Source organism: Fukomys damarensis, unplaced genomic scaffold (genome assembly GCF_012274545.1).
Source record: "Fukomys damarensis isolate Sample0158 unplaced genomic scaffold, DMR_v1.0_HiC HiC_scaffold_20, whole genome shotgun sequence".
NCBI classification, from domain to species: Eukaryota; Metazoa; Chordata; class Mammalia; order Rodentia; family Bathyergidae; genus Fukomys; species Fukomys damarensis.
In genome coordinates, this window is record NW_022900932.1 from 5,794,354 (window position 1) to 5,814,114 (window position 19,761).

Consider the following 19,761-nt stretch of genomic DNA (forward strand, 5'->3'; position numbering starts at 1 on the left):
GGACAAAACTCCTGACTTATACAACTTAAAGGAGGAGAGTATTTATTTTGTTTCCTTGTTTTAGAGGTTTCAACCCATGATTGATTGACTCCAAGGCAGAAACATCATTTTGGAAATACATGGTAAAGGCCACACTCCCCCAACTCATTGCATGGATGAAAGGGTGGGGGGACCAGAGAGGAAGGGCCCAGGGACCCATATAACATCTATTCTCTGCTTCTATCTTCACATGCATTGTTTCCCAATAATTCTGTGTCTGTACGATCCCTCCTTTTTCTATTATAAGGATACAAGTCATAAAATTTAGGACCTATCCTAGATTACAGTAGTCTCATCTTGAGGTCCTTAACTAAATTGCATCTATGAAGACTATTTCCAAATATGATCATGTTCATAAGTACTAGAAAGTAAGACTTGGGTATATATATATTTTTTCCCAGTTTTGTTAGTAAAAATTGAATTTAGAAAAATCTACTCATTATATTTAAAATGTCACGGAAAGAATTGGCAAGTGTCACACAGAGAGGCAGCAGAATGGAAATAAAATATCAAAAGTTCACTCATTGACTAGGGTCGATAGTACAGAAGCTATACAACTCCTTTTATAGGGTTTTACAGCCTTGATCTCATTTAGGCGGTTACATTGCATTTCCACAGTTCACATTGGTGATATTTAAAACATGGTGGGGAGGCTGTTGAATTTCAACTCTGACGTAGCACTTCTTTGGTAGGGGAGGTTACCTTTAAAATTCATCTAGTTATCTGTTCTAGCCCAGGAGAAGGGGGCGTGTCTGGTCAGCAAAGCTAACAGTGGTTCTTTTCATTTACAAAACTTTTTTTTCAGCTTTAATTGAGTTTATTGGTACATTTTAGGTATACAGTACAGTTGCATTTATTGTTGGGATCTTGTACCTCTACATGACAGGTCTTGGTTCTCATTTTTTCACCTTGTCCCTGTCCACCCTTCTCTCCCTCTTTTCCTCCCCATCTACACTTTATTTCCATCTTTTCATTATCTCACATTTTTTTCTTTTTCCTTTTTACCCTTCCCCTACCCATCCCACCTTCTCTACACGTTTAGCCCCTTTCTTCCCATTCCACAATGTCAGTAATCTTATTAGGATCTTATGTATTATTACAGTTTATTCACTTACAAAACTTTTGAGGGAGACTAGTGGCCTCTGGTGCCTGTTGATTCTGAACCAGACAGAGCAAAGGGCAGAAGTTATCTTACATTGTGACATTTCGTAGCATTTTTGCTATTGAAGTGTTCTCTCTCAAAAATACTTCTATGACTAAAATTATTTTCCTTAATGGACATCCATTTTATTAATCGCCTAGATTCCAGTTGAGTGTTTTGCATTGGCTTTTTTTTCTTTAATCAAATGAACAACTAAGCAGAATGTAAATGTGCTGTTGTCACCACAAAGTGGTAATCCTACAACAGTAGTGGTGAACCTATGGATGTGTGAGGCAGCAGACACACAGAGCCCTCTCTGTCTGCACTCAAATTGCACCAGCAGCAAAGCATCAATTGCTGCAGTTTAACTGCAGGGTTGACATTTTGCCATAAGTTTTGGGTTGCAGTTTAAGCACTAGGTCCCAAAGGTTTACCACCACTGTCCTAGAGAAAAAGCTTGAAGGAATGAGCCCTGAATAGTTACATTTATATATACTTTGCTTGAATGCTGGCTACTTCAGTTGTTACATGATAACCATGTTAGGAAAGGTAGAGCATAATGTTACAGCTTGTGTCTAGATGTCCCCCAAAGCCTCACGCAGTCATAGGTGGAACTTTTCAGAGGTGGCTGGATCTAGGGCATGTGATACTGGGATGAAGGGAGTAATGCTGTAATTAAGGATGTGTGATTACTAGATTAGTCCACTGACTGGTTTAGTATAGTTCTGGGTATGGTATGGATATGGTAATGAGAAGGCCCACATTAGGTGTGGTTGAGACCACCCAAAAGGCTGGTAGCCAGGATGGGATAAAAGGAAGAGGCAGGGCTGGGGATTTAGCTCAGTGGCATAGCACTGCTTGGTAAGCACAAGGTCCTGAGTTCCATCCCTTGTACCAAAAAAAGAGAAAAAAAAAGGAAGAGGCAGGGGCCCAGGGGTTTGGCTCGGTGGGCCGGAGTTCAATCCCCCACCCCAAAGAAAGGAAGAGGCAGGCTGCTGCTGCTGCTGCTGCTGCTTGCTGCTTTGCTGTCTCCTGTCTGCTTGCCATGGACTATTTCTCCTCTCTGACGCCTCTCTGCCATGGCACCTGCCTCAGAGCCAGCCACCTGTAGACTGAAACCTCTACAAAATGTGAGCTGAAATAAACCTTTCCTCCTTTAACTTTGGGTGTCAAGTATTTTGTCTCAGCAACTAGAAAAGCAACTAAGACACATAATAAATATTCATTTATTTACACTTTAATTGTACATTCCCTATATCTAGACTTTCCCAGTCTGTTGTTTTGACATTTTTATTTCTGTCAATAGTAGCATCCTTTGCTCAGTTGATGAGGCTTGAAACCAATGTCATCATGGAGTTATAGATTTTTGGAATTTAAAAGTTATCTCATGTTTTTCATTTTGCTTTTTTAAATGAGGACAGCCAAGATCAGAGCAATTTCACGACCCAAAGGTTATTCAACTATAGTTATTTATTGGTTAACACAATCCCAGGACTAAATCTCAGGTTTCCTGATGACGAGTTCTGTATTTTTTCTTCACTATATACACTAATACTAAACTATTATTACGAACAACTGGCATTGATTAAGCCATTTCCATGTGCTACTGTGCTATGATCTATTGAATTTTCAGGGACATTTACTTCTTAAGGTCTTGCACTGAATGTGACAGATGTGCTACATGGGATTTATGTTCTATTAAACCTCAAGAACTCTGTCAAAGGTGCAGCTTTCCTAAGTTACAGGCATCCTCAGGAGTGCTGCCACTTGGCGGTGTTCCATGAACCTAATTTTTTTGCCAGAGTCAGTGACTATTGTCACAGCGCTGCTACCAATTTAAGACACTGACCCACATTTTTAGGACAAAAGCTCTATTTAGTATTATTCTCTGTTTAGTATGATTCTTCGGAATACACCTTCACATGAGCAATTTGCTGGTTAAGACATGTAGGTGGGTATATTTAAAGCTCTTTCAGAGATATATACTCTACAATTAGTGTCTTACTTTATCAGAAAACATATATGCACCTCTGACAAGAAATGGCCAAGAATAAAACCTGCCACGGGTCCGTAAGTGAGACAATGGGACCAATGGACAAGAAAGAGATGCTTATTACTCACAACCCGACAAATAGCAGGAGTTTCAAATGGAGAGCGGGAGAATATAGTTTCCCTATTCCTCAGCCATAGTGAACAACACCAGAGGCCCCCATAGCCGGGCAGTGATTATGTAGCAGCTAAGAAACCAAGGGCTAAAGATTCAGATTCTTTTGTTTTTTGTTTTGTTTTGGTACCTGGATGGAACTCCGGACTTTGTGCTTGCAAGGCAGGCTGCAGAACCACTGAGCTAAATCCCTGGCCCTAGACTCAGCTTCTTTTGTAGGGAGCAATAAACAAGCTAGTTCCTCTCCCCTGGGAAGTGAGCAGTTGCGCCTTAGTCCTGTAGTGGTTGCTCCCACCTGCTTATGTGTCTACAGAACACTAAGGAAACAGCTCCGGCTCAGATTGTGTTATTGGAGATTTAAGGCAAAGACCCTGGCTCCACGGGTCCCAGCAGACCATGCTTGTCCACCCACCCTACAAAGCCAGTCAAAGAAACAAGGAGTGATGAACGGCAGAAAAGGAACTTTGATCAGCGTGGCCATGATGGGAGACACAGAAAAGAGTAAAGAAGTTCAAGAGCTGTCTCCAAGGGGCTGACAGAAGCTTTAAGATTTTATGGAAAAGGAGAATAAAAGCAAGGCTTGAAGTTTTTCACAGCTGGAGTAGGGTAGATTTTCCAGTCGTCATGCTACAAAGTTTGACCTTACTTAAAAACATGATACTTCATCAGAGAGTTACAGGAAAAGAACAACTGTACTGGAAAAGGGAAGAGGTAAGAGTTCGAGAAGAAATCAATTTTCTTCACTCTCTCCAGTCAGTTCATTGGAGCAAAGTGACTCAACAGGAAGCATTTATACCACTCGAGTGCAACATTAAGTAGCTTCAGAAGTTGTAAAGGTCATAGAAAACTTTCTTTCTTTCCTTAGGCACCAGAACCGCTGAACTAAATTCCCAGCCCCTTTCTTTCCTTTTCTTTCTTCTTCCTTTTCCTCCTTCCCCCTCCCCTCTCCTCCTGCTTTCTCTTAATCTTCTCTCTCTCTTTCTCCTTCCTTTCTCAGTCTGGCTACGCAATCCAGGCTAACCTCAACTTCCCCAGAGTGCTAGAATTACAGGCGTGCACCACCATGCTGTCTTGAAAACATCATTTCATGAATATTGGCACGTTTCCATGCCAATTCCTCCAAGGCACCTTGGTATCCTCCCAAGTCCCTCAGTTTCCACCCCGGAGAGGTCCCCTAAACAAAGTTTCACTTCTCAGGCTGGGCACTCTTTGGGGACTCCGGGAGGGTGGGGAGATTCGGAGCCGCGCAGGCGCCAGGGACTGCAGGGCTCGGGCTCCCAACGGCCGCTCTGGGAGGCCGGACCGGAGCAGCTCTGGCCGCTGGCTGAGTGGTTTGAGGTTGCGGAGTGCGCGGCCAGGAGCCTCCTTCGGCCAGACTCTGGCCCACCTCCTCCCTTTTGGGTGCCAGGTGTTTACTTTGTAATCCAGCTCCCCACCTCTGTGAGCCAAGCCAGGGAACGAACAGACTCCTTGCTACACATCTCCAGAGGAAACGCCGGCCCTGTCCGTGTGACTTCACTCTACTTTCCCTTTAAAGAACTCAAAAGTAAGCGGCTGGGGTGCCAGCGTTCAATCCCCAGCACTACTAAAAAACGACACCCCCCCGCACGTTTTCTCCAAACAAAATGTCTATCTCTCCAGGCTTGTTTCCGTTCCTTTACCTTCCCTATTCAGCTACAGTCCTAAGGTCTTGCTCCTGAATCCCTCACTTTCCCTATGCTTTTTGCATCCTCAATCCCCACCTTCCACGTAAAAGCTCTCCTCTCTGACTCTTCCTCAGACCTGACTCCAAGATTTCCCCCCAGAAGTTTCTCTGCCTGCCAGGTCCTTCGGCCCTTTGTTAATTCATTTTTTGGTACCGGGAATTGAACTCAGGCCCTTGCGCTTGTGAGGCAGGCAGCAGAACCACTGAGCGAAATCCCTGGCCCTACTTTTGTCTTTAGATTGATATCGCTGCTTATTATTGCATCATACTCATCCTTCTAGGCCAGTTACTGGTCAGATATTAAGTACTCTATTTTGTCTACGCTTATTTCTTCCTTTTATCAATTCAAGGCCAATTACTGCTCATATATGAAATATCCCATTTTGTCTAAGCTAGTTTCTTCTTTTATAAATTCCCTTTCCAGCCAAACTTTGTAATTTAATGCTCTTGACTGATTCTTGTAGCTCACCTTATCTCCCAAGTAAGCCCAAGACTTTTTGAGGACCAGGGCCTTGTCCTGCTTTCTACCTCCCAGAGTAAATATCAAGGTCCCAGGAACGCAGGAATCTGTCTGACACTACTGACCTCAACCAGCACATGTATTCACCATTATTCCGGAATTAAAATAACTTTTGCTTTGGTTTCTGAAACCAGACAATCACACCTATCACTTTGAGAAGAAAAAAAAAAATACTCTCTTACTGAGTAGAGTGCATTGCTTTGCGGGATTTGGGAGCAGGCATCAGAGCAAAGTGACAGGCAATTGATATGACTTCACTAACATACTTCCTGCTCAGTGATAGGTTGTATGACCAACTTTTCTAGGCCAGTTCAAATGGTCAAAATGTAATGTGCACAAAGCTCTTGGATGCTGTAGCTCTTCCTTATGTCCAGTAATAACCCAGACACGTGATTATTTTCCAAGCAGATTTGCTCTTGTGTGAAGAAAAACATTAGACTGGAGTCAAGGATCAAAAGCAAGACCCAGAATTAATAAAAGACATGGAGAGAAGGGAAATTTAAAAAGACAAAGACCCCACTGCAGACTGTTTGTTTGTCTGTTTGTTTGTTTTTTTATACCAGGGATCAAACTCGGGTCCTTGTGCTTGCCAGGCAGGTGGCAGAACCACAAACAGAGACACATTGTATCTGTGTCATATCTGCTGGTGTCCTATCATAAGAAGCTTCATCTTAGGCCAGGTTTGCACCAGTATCTTCCTGTAAATTACTGCGAAACCCTCATTCTCCAACTTCTCATCTGCTTGGGAATTTATTCTTTTGTTCTCCCAGAATTTACTATTATTCTGGTTTCTAGGTTTTAACCATATCCTGAAAACTCATTTTGATGGAGTCTTCACTGTTGTCCTACAATATGATTTTTGTCTCTAGCTGACATTTTCGCTCGCTCCCCTGAGTGTCCTTTAATTTTTCCATTTATATGCTTGTGATAACTTCTACTCTTCAAAACTGGAGCTTTTGTGATTGGACAGATTGTATTTATACTTTATATTGTAACATTGCTTCATTGATTTTTCACAGTCTCATTTAAGTATGAATTTTGTTCCTGGCTTTGTGTTTGACTGCTAAGATGATGTTTTTGGTTTTATGGGTTTTGATAATGCTCCTCAAGCTTGACTGTTAGGTATCTGATTGATAAAGTGTATTCTATCACAGACTTCCTTGAAGCAAGGCACATTTCAAGACCATGTAGTTCTTTGCTTGGGGTCTTTTGTCTGTATCTTGTTCATGATTTCTACTCTGGCCTCTGATGCAATGGATCTGGATTTTTTTTTTTTCAGCCCTAAACCACCCAAAGACAGGTACCTTCCTGTCAGTTGCCGTGGTTACTGTTGTTACAGACCAGCTGATGGTTCTTTTGTCCAATTTGGATAGAAATCTCAAATTGGCAAAAGGCTGCTCACTTGAGGTTAGTGGCTCCTGACCTTTCAGTGTCGGTGAATCTTGTACACCAGTGCCACAGCTCCTCAGAGCTCTTGTATTATAGTTCTTAGGGTTGTAGATTCCAGTGGATTCTAGCCACTCCTTCAGCTCCCACTGCAGTCAGAGAAAAAGATCAGGATTAGGAAGTAAGATCACTGCAGGAGGAACTGTATTGCTAATCACGGCCCATCAGGGTTAATAGCACCCTGGGGAACATCAGCAACAACTCCAGGTGCCTCCCCAATCTTTTTTTTTTGTTGTTGTTGTTGTACTGAGGATCCAACTCAGGACCTTGTGCTGGCCAGGCAGGTGCGGTGCCACTGAGCTAAATCCTCAGCCCCCCAATCTTTGTTGTTAACACACAACTTTTTTTGAGTGCTCCGCAGAGAGATACTAGGCACCATGAAACCTCCATGGCTGTTAGGGAAAAAGGGAAAGGTCGGTCCTCTTTGCTTTCTAGGTCCTTTTTACCAGGCTGGAAGGCGTGTCTGGTAAAAGTATCTTCATCGGATAATACCCTTAAGGGAGAAGCGGGTGACTTTGTTCCATGCCTTCCTTCAAGGGGAAGAATACAAATACAGCATATCCAACTGCTTGTACACCTTTTTTATTTTATTATTTTGGTCCTGGGGATCGAACTCAGGACCTCATGCTTGCAAGGCAGGTGACAGAACCTCTGAGCTCAATCCCCGGCTGCTTGTACATTTTTAAAAGAAAATATTTTATAACCCTAGGTTTTGGAGTTTTAAGGTACTCCGGAGGAGGAAAGGAGGGAAATCATGAGTGCAGAAGAAGGCGGCCCACCTGCTCCCGCGGGAGAAGCTCCCGCCTCAGCGGAAGAGACAGCCCCGCCCCCTGCGGAGGAGGCGGAGCCTGCGGAAGAGGTTGTTCCTCTTCCTGCAGGGAGCGCTGTGCCTTCCCTGACTGACTATCGGTCGCTCATTCCTGACGACGAAGAGGATCTCGAAGCCAAGGATCCTAGGGTTCGCCCTAAGATGGCACCACGACCCGTGCAGTCCGTGCTTTCTGAAGTGCTCTCCGAGTCTTCCCGGCGGTCCTCCAAATACCGCCGAAGTATGAGTGGCATTCCGAACCTACAGGAAACTCTGAAAGAGAAGCAGGTTTGCTTTTACAAAGATGTTTTTCATGTACAGTGTTTTTAAGTGAAATATTTTGCCCGTGCTTTCTTCATAATTACAATTTTTTAAAATGTGGTTTCGTTCTTTAGGCCAGATTTAGAGAGGCAAGAGAAAACCGAAAAATGAAAATTGACCCAGCGTACAAATATATATTTGAAATTCTAGCAGAAAAGCTGGGCCTGGACCTACCAGCTCTTGAAGAGTTAATTTTGGATTGTCCATCTGTAAGTTTAAATCTTTGTATAATAATGATAACGATAATAATTTTTTTTTGATGCTGAGGGTTGAACACAGGGCCTCAAGAATTCTAAGCATGTACCCAAACACTGGGCTGACTGTGCCCCATATCTCTTCATTATTTTTCAGTTGCACTTTAAGAAGTGATGGATTTAAGAAACTGGTTTCAGTGTCATGAACCACAAAACATTTCAAAAGAAAAGATTGGTGTTTTTACTGACAAGGTAGCTTTATTTGATACAATTATAGTCAGTTGAAGGGGTTTAGTCAGCTCTCCTATTTGTGGAGGAAGAGAAGAGTGAGTTATTAGAATTGGGCTAAAATTCTAAAATTGACTTCAGAAGACAGAGTAGTAGTCAAGCCCAGATAGAGTAATATTTTACATGTTTAGATGAATCCCATGCATATCACTTTTTAATTTTTTTATGTATAAAAAACAAATATGATGTAGGGCACTATATAAGTATAATAGAAAACAAAGAGGCAATTACAGATTGTATTACTATATGTCTCAAGATGCTATGGACAGTTCTGGATTATATGTACTTATTAACCATGCCTCCTTTTATGCTTAAGACTGTCCCAGATTTGGGTGATAAATTTATATGTTTACCCTAACTACGGTGAGAGATAAGACTGTGTCATAGCTTTCTTTCTCATAGCTCTGGTTCCAAATTGATTTTCAGTGGAACTACCACTAGTTGTTTGGGTTTTTCTCAACTTTAGGCAAAGAATAAGCTAAAATCCCTACAAGACCAGGGAGTCCTGTTGGCCAGTTGTCTCATCCAATGCTAGTGAGAGCTGAGGTGGAGTGGAGTTGCAGTGAGTTTCACCACCATGGGGCGGTGTGTTTACATACCACTTTTTATAGTGGCCACCTGCTTTTACAATGGCTACCAAACTTGGGCAGAAAAACTCCAACTTGCTCAAGGAGCCAGGATTTCATGAATTGGTGCGTAAAAGAGCTTCTCCCTTGCTTGATGCAATATTGCCTGGTTCTGGAAAGTTGGCTGCCCTTCATTTTTTCTGAGACTTTTATAAAAATGTGTTCTGGCAGTTGCCTGGAAAATAGGAAGGAGATTGCTCATTTTCCTGCTCCCTTACTTTGTGGTTGTAGCAGTGACATGATTGATGTAAAGACACCACTAGCTGGAAGCTATTTTAATGGCCCAGGATGGAGGATGGTTGAAATAGACATAAAACAAGATATGCATAGCAAGCAACTGGAAATAAGGTGTAGTTTCCTAAGTTGCTGAAGTTACTTGCTGAAATGTACCACTGCGGTCAGTACAGGTTTCTGTGGCGTGTGTTCGGTGCAGTCATGCAGGCACTTGTGCTTGGTTAAGCAATCTCCTCTTAAAAAAAATTTTCCGGGGCCAGGGATGTGCCGTACCACTGAGCTACAGTCCAGCCCTAATGTGTTATGGTTTAGAAATTGGATATATGGAAAAGTATTCCTTTGGTATGAAACCTGACATGCAGTCCAGGGTGAAAGCTTCTCAGTAAAGGCACCATAAAAAGATGGACAGCAGAGAGTGTGATGTAACATATTTGCCACAAGATCCATTTGTCCTGTTGTCTCCACCCTGTTCTGTAGTCCAGGAAACCAAGCTCTGTGGAATCTGTCACCTGGGTTCTCTTGCTTTCTGGCTTCCACTTGGTTCAGACACTTGAGAGGCACCAGCAGATTGGTGTGCGGAAGGGGAGACAAGGGAGAGAAAGCTGATGGCTGCTCGCTTGACCATGTTTCTGGCCATGGTTATCCACCTTCACCCCAAGCTACACTTCTTGTTGAGTGGTCCCTCTGCAGACAATTCTCAGACTGGTTCCAGTTATACCATTCCTCCCTCTTGCATTCTTTCAGGCCTTGGGATGGTAATGATTTTCCTTAGTTGGTAGTCCTGTCATTGCTGCTAGTGCCATAGTTTTCCTTAATGCTGTTCTGGCCTCTGCTCTGGCTTCTTAATAGAAAATGTCTCAAAACCCCCTTTATGTGTGATTTGATACCTGTTCTTGCCAGGACCTGACCCATCCAGACACTCCTATGACATTGGCATTGATGCTTTTGCCCCTTTCAATATTACTGGTCTCCTAAGCCGGACGTGGTGGCGCACGCCTGTAATCCCAGCACTTGGGAGGCTGAGGGAGGAGGATCGCTGTGAGTTCGAGACCAGCCTGGGCTACATAGTGAGTTGCCTGGGCTACATAGTGAGTTCCAGGTCAGCCTCAACTATATAATGAGACCCTGAGTCTCAAAACAAAACAACAACAAAAAATATATATATGTATTACTGGTCTCCTTACTCAGTACTGCCCAAGATATCACTTGGCTGGCTCACTTGGAAATATTTTCCAAATTCAAAGTAGTAGCAGTATGGTTCTGTGAAAAGAGCAAAGATCTGGTAGTCCAAGGCTAGAGTCTACTCTATTCTGTGGTTGGATACCTTTGAGTCCTTCACTTAAATTCTTTTTAGCTTTTCTCTTCCATGAGGGAGGATTATGATTCTACCTTTCCTAGTTCAGACTTGTAGTGAGGGCCAGATGAACTATTTGTAAGATGTTATATGAGTGAAACTCACTTATATATTTGTTTGACATGACTTCTAATTGTGTTGCTCAGGCTAGCCTTGAACATGCATTTATCACTTTGGCCCCTTGAGTAACTGGAACTACAAGTGTGCATGCCTAAAATAAGTGAATTTTTAATTTTCAGTCACAATTTTGGCCACTAACATCTCCTTTGATAGTCTCAGGGCTACAATGTATTAAAAAGCTAGGCTTCATTGCATTTGATATTCTAATGTGTTTTTTTATTTTAAATCACAGTTGTGTGCACTCCTTTTTTTTTTTTTTTTTTTTTGAGACAGGGTCTCACTATGTAGTTGAGACTGACCTGGAACTCACTATGTAGTTCAGGCTGGTCTCGAACTCACAGCGATCCTCCTGCCTCAGCCCCCCAAGTGCTGGGATTACAGGTGTGCGCCACCACGCCTGCTTTGTGTGCACTACTTTTGAGTGTTTTTAGGCTTTCAGAGCTAAAGGATCAGCAAGAAAGTACTGATGGAACTGGGCAAGAAAAGCTGTGCTGACAGCTTTTGTGTCTTTTAGGTTGTACGTATGCAAGAGAGTCAAGTTTGTGTGGGAGATGGAAGAGTAGAAAATTAAGGACCAAGGTTATGCACATCTCAGTGGCTCTGTTTCAACTCTCAGGACAGTGGTTCTCAAATGTCACTTCAGGACCAGCAGCGTCAATGTGACCAAGAACTTTTTAGAAATGCAAATTCTCGTGCCTAGCATTTTGTGTTTTTAAAAAACCCTGTGTGTATATCCAAGGACGTAGCTCCAGGGTAGAGAGATTGTATAATTTGTGTGAGGTCCACTCCTCTATGATTATCTTAAAGTCTGAGAGCCATTGTTCTAAGGTGGATGGCTTGGTTACACCTGTGATACCTGTCCCAAGTGATCAGTAAGTAAAGAGAAACTCTCACAGCCCGAGACAGAGAGAGAGAGAGAGAGAGAGAGAGAGAGAAAGACCGATATCTCATTGGAACAAGCAAGACAAAGTGAAGTGTGTTTACTAACTTTGAATTTCCTACGTTTGTAGGCTTTTGCTTATGTGACCATGTTGGTTTTCTGCTTAATAAGATGTCACACTGGCTCCTAATTGAATAAAAATACAGAAGAACAATAAATACAGAAGAATGTCATTATAATAATTTGCTTTTATATTAGTTGGCTATAGTATGTGTCAAATTACAATCACTGAAAGCTTAATTGCTAGAATAATTGGCAAACAAAATAGTAAGACAAGTTTTCTATTTGTCCCAGTCAGCTTTTAAGAATACTTTTTCTCAATAATATGTCCTTACATTTGCTCCCAGCTGGATTTACCAATCTTTTCCTATGTTATTGTTTGAGTTAGGGTCAAGTATATGGCTGGTCAAGAAGGTCATTACTGTAGGTTCAAAAATAAGAGTCATCAGCAAGCCTCAGTGGCACACAACAATAGTCCCACCCACTGAGGAGGGCAGAAAGGTCACTTGAACTCAGGAGTTTGGGGCCAGCCAGGGAAACATTCTGAGATCTTGCCTCTAAAAAGAGAGAGCGAGAGAGAGAGAGAGAGAGAGAGAGAGAGAGAGAGAGAGAAAAATAGAATTGACTTTAATTCCAGGGTAGCATTGCGTTGGATTAGCTTAGATTCTAATCTTGCTTCTGGTGTACCTGTCTCTGTGTACCTTCAAGGAAGTCCTTCGGCTCCAGCCTTATTTTCTTCATTTCTACAACATGATGATTACTAAGGTATGTGAACTGCCTAGCACAGGGGTTGGTTTCTTTTATTGTAATTCCCTATCTCTTTGATTGACTGTCACTCTCTCTTTTATTTAACAGTTGGAAGCATTTACCCACTTTTTTGAGAAAGATGGTTGTAAGACTTTGAAATTTTTGTATCAGGAAGGAGATGTGCCCGGCCTTGGTAAGAATGGTTTGGAACGCACTGTGCTGGTAACTGGTCAATGAAGCTAGAGTGCAGCATTGTTTTTCTCTTATTCCGACACAGTCTTCTATTTTATAAAGAAAAGTTTACCATATGCTTATGTGAAAAGAAAAAGTAGAATCTTAATCTTAAGAACAGCACCTTTCCTGGAAAAATGTATATTTCAGATGTCACTGTAATGACGTAAGGAGAAATAGAAATATCGTTGCAGAAATCATTGGCGTCTGTCAGAGCACACATTTTCATAGCATATCATTGCATTTTCCCTGGAATAGATGGAGCCAGAAGCAGCTGCCTGTGGTGGTCCTGGCTCAGCATCTTGTGACTGCTCAGCTGTCAGTTGGAATATGTAGCTTTCCCTGCTGTTCCTATTATGCTTAAGCTGGCCTCTTCGTACAGTAAACACGCAACCTTATTGCTAGTTCTTTGTTTCGATAACTAGGTGTGGGGGCTGCCTTGTTGGTGGCAGAGGACTTAGCTTCTCAGTTCTGGCCCCTCAGCGTGGCCCTCTTGTGAGTTCTATCTCACTTTCCTCTTCTGCTTCCCCAGGCTCAGCCTATGGTACCATTCCAGACCAAAAGTGTTATTTCAGTTCTCACATTCTCTCTCAGAAGTTCACACTACTGATTTCTGCCAAGTAAATCTTTTATTGTCCTGCTCTTTACTGGATTGAGTCTAATTCCCTCCCTCCGTCAACCAAAGCCCACTGTCATCTGGACGCTCATTGCTCGTGTCTAGTCTGATCTGTTTGAAGGATGAATTTGTTTCTTCCTTTAAAATGCCCCTTGTACCCCACCACTTTTGTTCCTGGGATTTGAACCCAGGGCCTTTGCACTAAGCTACATCCCTGAGCCCTTTTTACATTTTTAAAAAATTTGAGGCAAGATCTCCATGTTTCGCTAAATTGTCTGGGCTGGGCTTGAAATTGTGATCTTCCTGCCTCAGTCTCCCAGAGTAATGGGATTACAGGTGTGTGAGTGACCACATCCTGCTTAAACTGTCCTCTTCGTTGTTTTCCATCTGTAGCAGACTCATTTCTGTCTCCTTCCTCCTACTCTTCCAACTCTCAAATTGCCATTACTTTCTCTATCCTTCCTTCAGATCACCTCATGCGTTTTCTTTCTGCACGGCTTTCCCAGAGTATTCCAACCCTTTTCCGCCACGATTGTCCACATTCTTGTTTCATTTAAGGTCTGCACTGCAAATATGGCAGTCAGCTATGATATTCTGCTTTTCTCCAATTGTTTAGTGTATGTGATGTCTGCTCCCCATGTTTGTGTTTCAACTGATGGGGCAACAGACTTTTCCTGTTCATCGTTCTTTAAATAATACAGAGTGACAGTTACTTACATACTGTTTACATTGTGTTAGGTATTATAAGTGATGTTGAGATGATTTAAGGAGAGGTTGTGGGAAGGTTATATGCAAATGCTACACTAATTTATATAAGGGACTTGAGCATCTGTGGATTTTAGTATCCTTGGGGGTCCTGGAATCAGTCCTTCTCAGATTCTTAGAGATAACCCTAAGCCTTGCTTCTTCAACAAAATGTAGGACTCATAATTACTAATTAGGTCCACTTGGTGAATTTCCTTTTTTTTACAATTGTTACGGGGAGAGTATGGTGTGGCCATATTTTATAACTTGTTAAAAATGAAAATAATAGCTGAAAATTACAGAAAGATAAAAATTACAGTTAGAAGGAAAAATAAAAACTATCTGCAGGTTCAAGTGAAGAAAGTGCTGTTAACTCCTTGATGAATATCTTTTTATAATTCTTCTGGTATAGATACATATTTTATAAAAATGGGGTCAACGCTACATGTTATTTTACAGTGACTTAAAATTTGATAATACTGACCTCTCCATGTCAATAAATGCATTTCTATAATTAAGTTTTTAGCAGTTGTATTGTATTTCCTTAGGCTGATATAAGTAAACTTTTCAAAAGTGATCTGTTACAGTTTAGGTTGTTTACAACTTTTTGCTCCTTGGAACAATGCCTTGTATAAATATCATTGAAGCTAAATCTATGTAGATTAGGAAAAATATTAGGAAGAATTCTTAAACAGGGAAGTGCTGGAAGAAAAAGTAGATTTTTTTGTTGTTGCTGTTGTTTTCTTGGTACCGGGTATAAAACTCAGGCCCTTGCGCTTATGAGGCAGGCGGTAGCACCACTGAGCCAAACCTCTGGCCCAATATTTTTAGTCATTGTTTTTGTCGCATCTGAAGGTTTGTTAAATGTGAGTATTTCTCCCCCCAACCTTTTTTTGGCACTATGAATTGAGCCTAGAGCCTTCACACTTAGCTACATCCCCAGTCTTATTTATGTTTATTTATTTATTTTTATATTGAAACAAAGTCTTGCCGAGTTGCTAAGTTGCACAGGCTGGGCTGGAGCTGGCGATCCTTTTGCCTCAGCCTCGCAGAGTGCTGGGATCACAAATTTGAGCTCATCTTGGGCAATTTAATGACTGTCCCAAAGTAAAAGATAAAATAGGGCTAAGGATGTAGCTCATTGCAAAGGCCCCTATTCAGACCCAAGTATTGGGAAAAAAAAAGAAGGAAATTATTGACATCTTTTGGTAGGCAGAACAGTGTATTGTGCAATCATGTCAAAAACAGAGTAAAACACCGAACAATGGTATAACAGCAGCTGTAATTTATCACATCTGATCAGTTATGTGGTCATAAGCTAACTTCTTGACTTTTGCTTTTAGAATGTGGTCGAATTATTCATGGAGCAGGCAAAGGAGCAAAAATGATGAGATTGTATATAGATAATGCTGCCCCAGAGAAACTAAAAGGATTGTGTATATTTTTTGTTCGCTGTCGTAATGATGTTCCTATAAATGCTAAAACCATTCATGAGGTATGCTCAATTTTTTCCCAAATATTTAAGCATTGATGTCTTTTCATAGTCAACTTTCACTTTACTTTGCTCTCCTTTTCAGTGTATCAGCTTTAATTAGGTTCTAAGAAAATAATGTATTCATATATTCAAATACAATAAGATATTATCTAAATAAAGCTTAGCTATATTTATCCTTTAGAAACTACCTTTTAAAATTCATGAGAATTCCATTTCTTCTAGATGGTGTAGAAATAATTTTGTTCTTCCAATCACTAGGAACCCATGCAATTCTGTTTGTACCATTTTAAGTGTTTGTTATATTACTTAACCTCTTCTTCCCTCAATATTTTAACTCCTAGTTATATTTTCATAGTTTTGTAAGCCGAAGAAAAAGTTGCCCTGGATCCAGTACATTGCTAATGTAATTCTGGGAAGGCAGGATGGAGAAAGCAAGAATTTTAGTCAGAGTCAAATTTACCTGTAGCTTTATTGCTAAGTAGTAGTGTGTTCCCTCTTGCATGTTGATTATCTTTTCTAAGACTTGGGAAAAAAAAAAAGACTTGGGTCATCCTTAGGACATTCTTAAATTGAGAATAATAATACCTACCTTGCAAGATTGTTGTGAGATCTTTAAGTGATAATATAAATACATTCTATTTTACTTTTTGCTTTTTGACATGGCATTCAGGCCAGACTTGAACTCACTATGTAGCCTACCTCCCCATCCCCCTGGCTGGCCTTGAACTCATGGCAGTCTCCCGCCTCAGTCTCCCAATGCTGGGATGACAGGCATGCATCACCATGCTCCACAATAAATTCTTATTATATTGGCATATGAGGGCACTAGTTTGTTTTATTAGCCTTAGAGCACCTTAATACATTTTATAATGGAAGCAATAACTGAAATCCACTCTAATTTAGCTTCTTTTCTGTTTGTAAGAAAGGATTGCTTGAAGATTACTTAGCTTGAGTAGGATTTTAAGTTGGCAGCTATTTTCTCCTACTCCTTGTAAATATTTCATTGCATCTTTTATGGCTGACGAGGCTTTTTCTAGTGCGTGTCCTTCATAGGTATTCTGTCCTTTTTGTTTCTGCTTGGTTTTTTTCTTTGTCTTTGAAGTCTTGTAGTTTCACCCTATATCTCTGTGTTTGGACATTCCTTCAATCTATCTTCCATTTCACTAATTCTCTCTTCATTTTGTCCATGACTTAATCCTTTTTTCTTGTTAGTTTTTGTTTTATTGTAGTTATAGATACACATAATTTAAAGGAGGAAGAAATTCTTTAGACCTAGTTTATTTTTTTTTTAATAAAATAAAATTTATTTGAAGAGAGGGGAAAAACGAAGAGAGAAAGACATGAAAGATGGCTACTCTGGAAAAGTAGGGAATATTCAAAAGTGAATAACTCTAAGCCTAGTTTTGAAAAATTGTCTTCTATACCACTTGGTAGAAGCAGTTGTTCTTTTAGAAGATTCTTTACCTCCACTCGAAATAATTTGTTATGATTGTTCCCTTTTCCAATTTAGATGTTATCTATGAACTTTTCTCTACATGAGGCCTTGCTTTTATTTTAACCTTCTGTCCCTCCCCTTTATTTTCCTAACCCTCCATCCTTTGCAACATAGTTGTATTCTGTTCCACTCAGCTAAATAATTGTTTGCATCATCATGGCTATTGGACATATGGCATGCCAAAGGTTCTGAAAGTGGAATGCAGAGGCTTTCCGGGGCTCTGTCAAGACAAACCGATTTTCATCATAATACTAAGATGCTATTTGCCCTTTCAGCCATGTTGATATTTGATGGATGGTACCAAAGCACGGGTAGGAAATACTGCCGACACGTTAACACAGACCACGTTAACACAGAGGTACCAGACTGCTTCTGGAGCCATTGTATTCTTCGTTGACACTGTATTAGTTTTGCTTTCTTTTGTTTTTTTGAGACAGGGTCTCACTGTGTAGTTGAGACTGACCTGGAACTCACTTTGTAGCCCAGGCTGGTCTCGAACTCACAGCGATCCTCCTGACTTAGCCCCCCAAGTGCTGGTATTACAGGTGTGTACCACCACACCTGGCTTTGACACTATTAGTTTTGTATTGCTAACACAAAGTACCCAAGGCAGCTAGTTTATAAAGAAGAGGTTAACTTATCTCACAGTTTTAGAGGTTCAACTCCAGGATTAGGCCAGCCCCATTGGCTTTGGTCACTGGTGAGGGCACAGGGTGGCAATGGCAGAGCATGTGTTAGAATGGACAGTCATATCTGGAATCAAGCAGAGGAGAGGGACAAGAATGGGTAGTGTCTCACAATCCCTTTTAACGTCATATCCACCATCATCAAGGACATCCCAGTAAGGATCCACCTCTTACTTGCACTGGGGATCTAGCCCTTAACATACAGAATTTTCAGATGACATAACCCATATTCAAACCAAGGCAGCCACACACACACATACACACAATGAAAAAACAAACAACCAATCTTCAGTGGCCCCAACCACACTTTCTTCCTTAATTTATTATCTTGGGAGTTCTCTGTCTCTTAAATTGTATTAATTGAGTTGTCAAACTAATGGATGATAGACTTTTGGTTTTTGTGATTTAAAAAATTTATTTTTTTCCTGTTCTTTTAAAAATGAAAAGGTAAAACAAAATTTCATAATCAAATAACAATAGTTATTATGCTATCATTATCTTCCAAGTAGAGTACAAGACTTAAATCAAAAAGATTATTACAGGGTTCAGGATTTAGCTCAGTGGTTCGTTCCACTGCCTACCTTACAGGCGCAAGATCCCTAGTTCGAGCCCCAGTACAAAAAAAAAAAAAGAAAAAAGAAAAGAAAAAAAGATTATTGCAAAAAAGAAACAGATAATAACACAACTTTCTTTTCAATGAACGGAGACTAGTAGACTACTAGTATAAAAGAAACCAATTGGCATGTATGTTGAAATATTTTTAAAACAATGGAATTTGTAATTTGGGGAAGTATTTGAACTTCTCCCTACTTCCTATTTCTCTCTTTTCTATTTTGTTCTTTATTCATATGTATATATGTGTGTGTGTATATATATATATATATATATATATATATATATATATAATGTGTATGTTTTTTATATGAGAAACTATGGGAAATTGAGCTGCTGTGTTTTATTTTTCTTAACATTATGTTCTCAAGTTACATCCAATGGTTACCTATGAATGCCTCAAGTCATCCTTCTTTTTTTTTTTTGGTACCGGGGATCAAACTCAGGTCCTTGTGCTTACTAGGCAGTCAGCAGAACCACTGAGCTAAATCCCTGGCTCTCAAGTCGTCTTTCTTTATGGAAGTGTAGTACTCATTTGTGTATAAATGCCACATTTTCCTTTCTGTTCATTTGTTGGTGGACACATACACTGTTCTCAAGATCTAACTAGTATAAATTGTGCTCCTATAAACCAAAGTATGCATGTGTTCCTGTAATATGATTTTAACTCTTTTTGTGAAGATACCCAGAAAAGGGATAGCTAGGTCAAATAGAATTTCTATAATTACTTTTTTTGAGAAATCTCCATAATGATTTCCATAACAGTTGTACTAGTTTATATTCTTACCAATAATGGAGTAGAGTTCCTTTTTCCACACATCCTCAACAGCATTTGTTATTAGATATTTTTGGTAGCCATTCTTTCTGGAGTAAGATAGTGTCTGTTTTAATTTGCTTTTCTCTGATGGCCAGTGATGATGATCATTTTGTCATGTATTTATTGGCAATTTGTACTTCTGAGAATTTTAGTTGCCTGTTTTTTGATTGGGTCTTTTGTTTTAAGAGCTCTAATTTTTTTCTTGATTCTTTATGTATTCTTTTTTTTAAAATTGAGTTTATTGGTACAATCTAGGTATACAGTACAGTTTCGTTCATCATTGGGATTCTGTACCTTTACATAATAGGTCTTGATTCTCATTTTTTCCCCTTGGCCCTGCCCTCCCTTCACCCCCTCCTCCCCTCCCCATTTACAAACACTTTATTTCCATTTTTTCAGTTTCTCATATTTTTTTCCT

At 40.4% G+C, this 19,761-nt stretch overlaps 1 protein-coding gene across 1 annotated transcript in view; it reads left to right on the forward strand.

Moving 5' to 3' along the window:
• Window positions 1-4,629: 4,629 nt before the first annotated feature.
• Dnah8 (dynein axonemal heavy chain 8) overlaps window positions 4,630-19,761 on the forward strand; it is a 258,133-nt gene continuing 243,001 nt past the window's right edge. Inside the window, 5 exon segments of the mRNA XM_010638857.1 lie at window positions 4,630-4,890; window positions 7,725-8,111; window positions 8,219-8,353; window positions 12,756-12,840; window positions 15,582-15,733. Coding sequence (XP_010637159.1) covers window positions 7,770-8,111; window positions 8,219-8,353; window positions 12,756-12,840; window positions 15,582-15,733 — 714 coding nt within the window. The 5' untranslated portion in view covers window positions 4,630-4,890; window positions 7,725-7,769.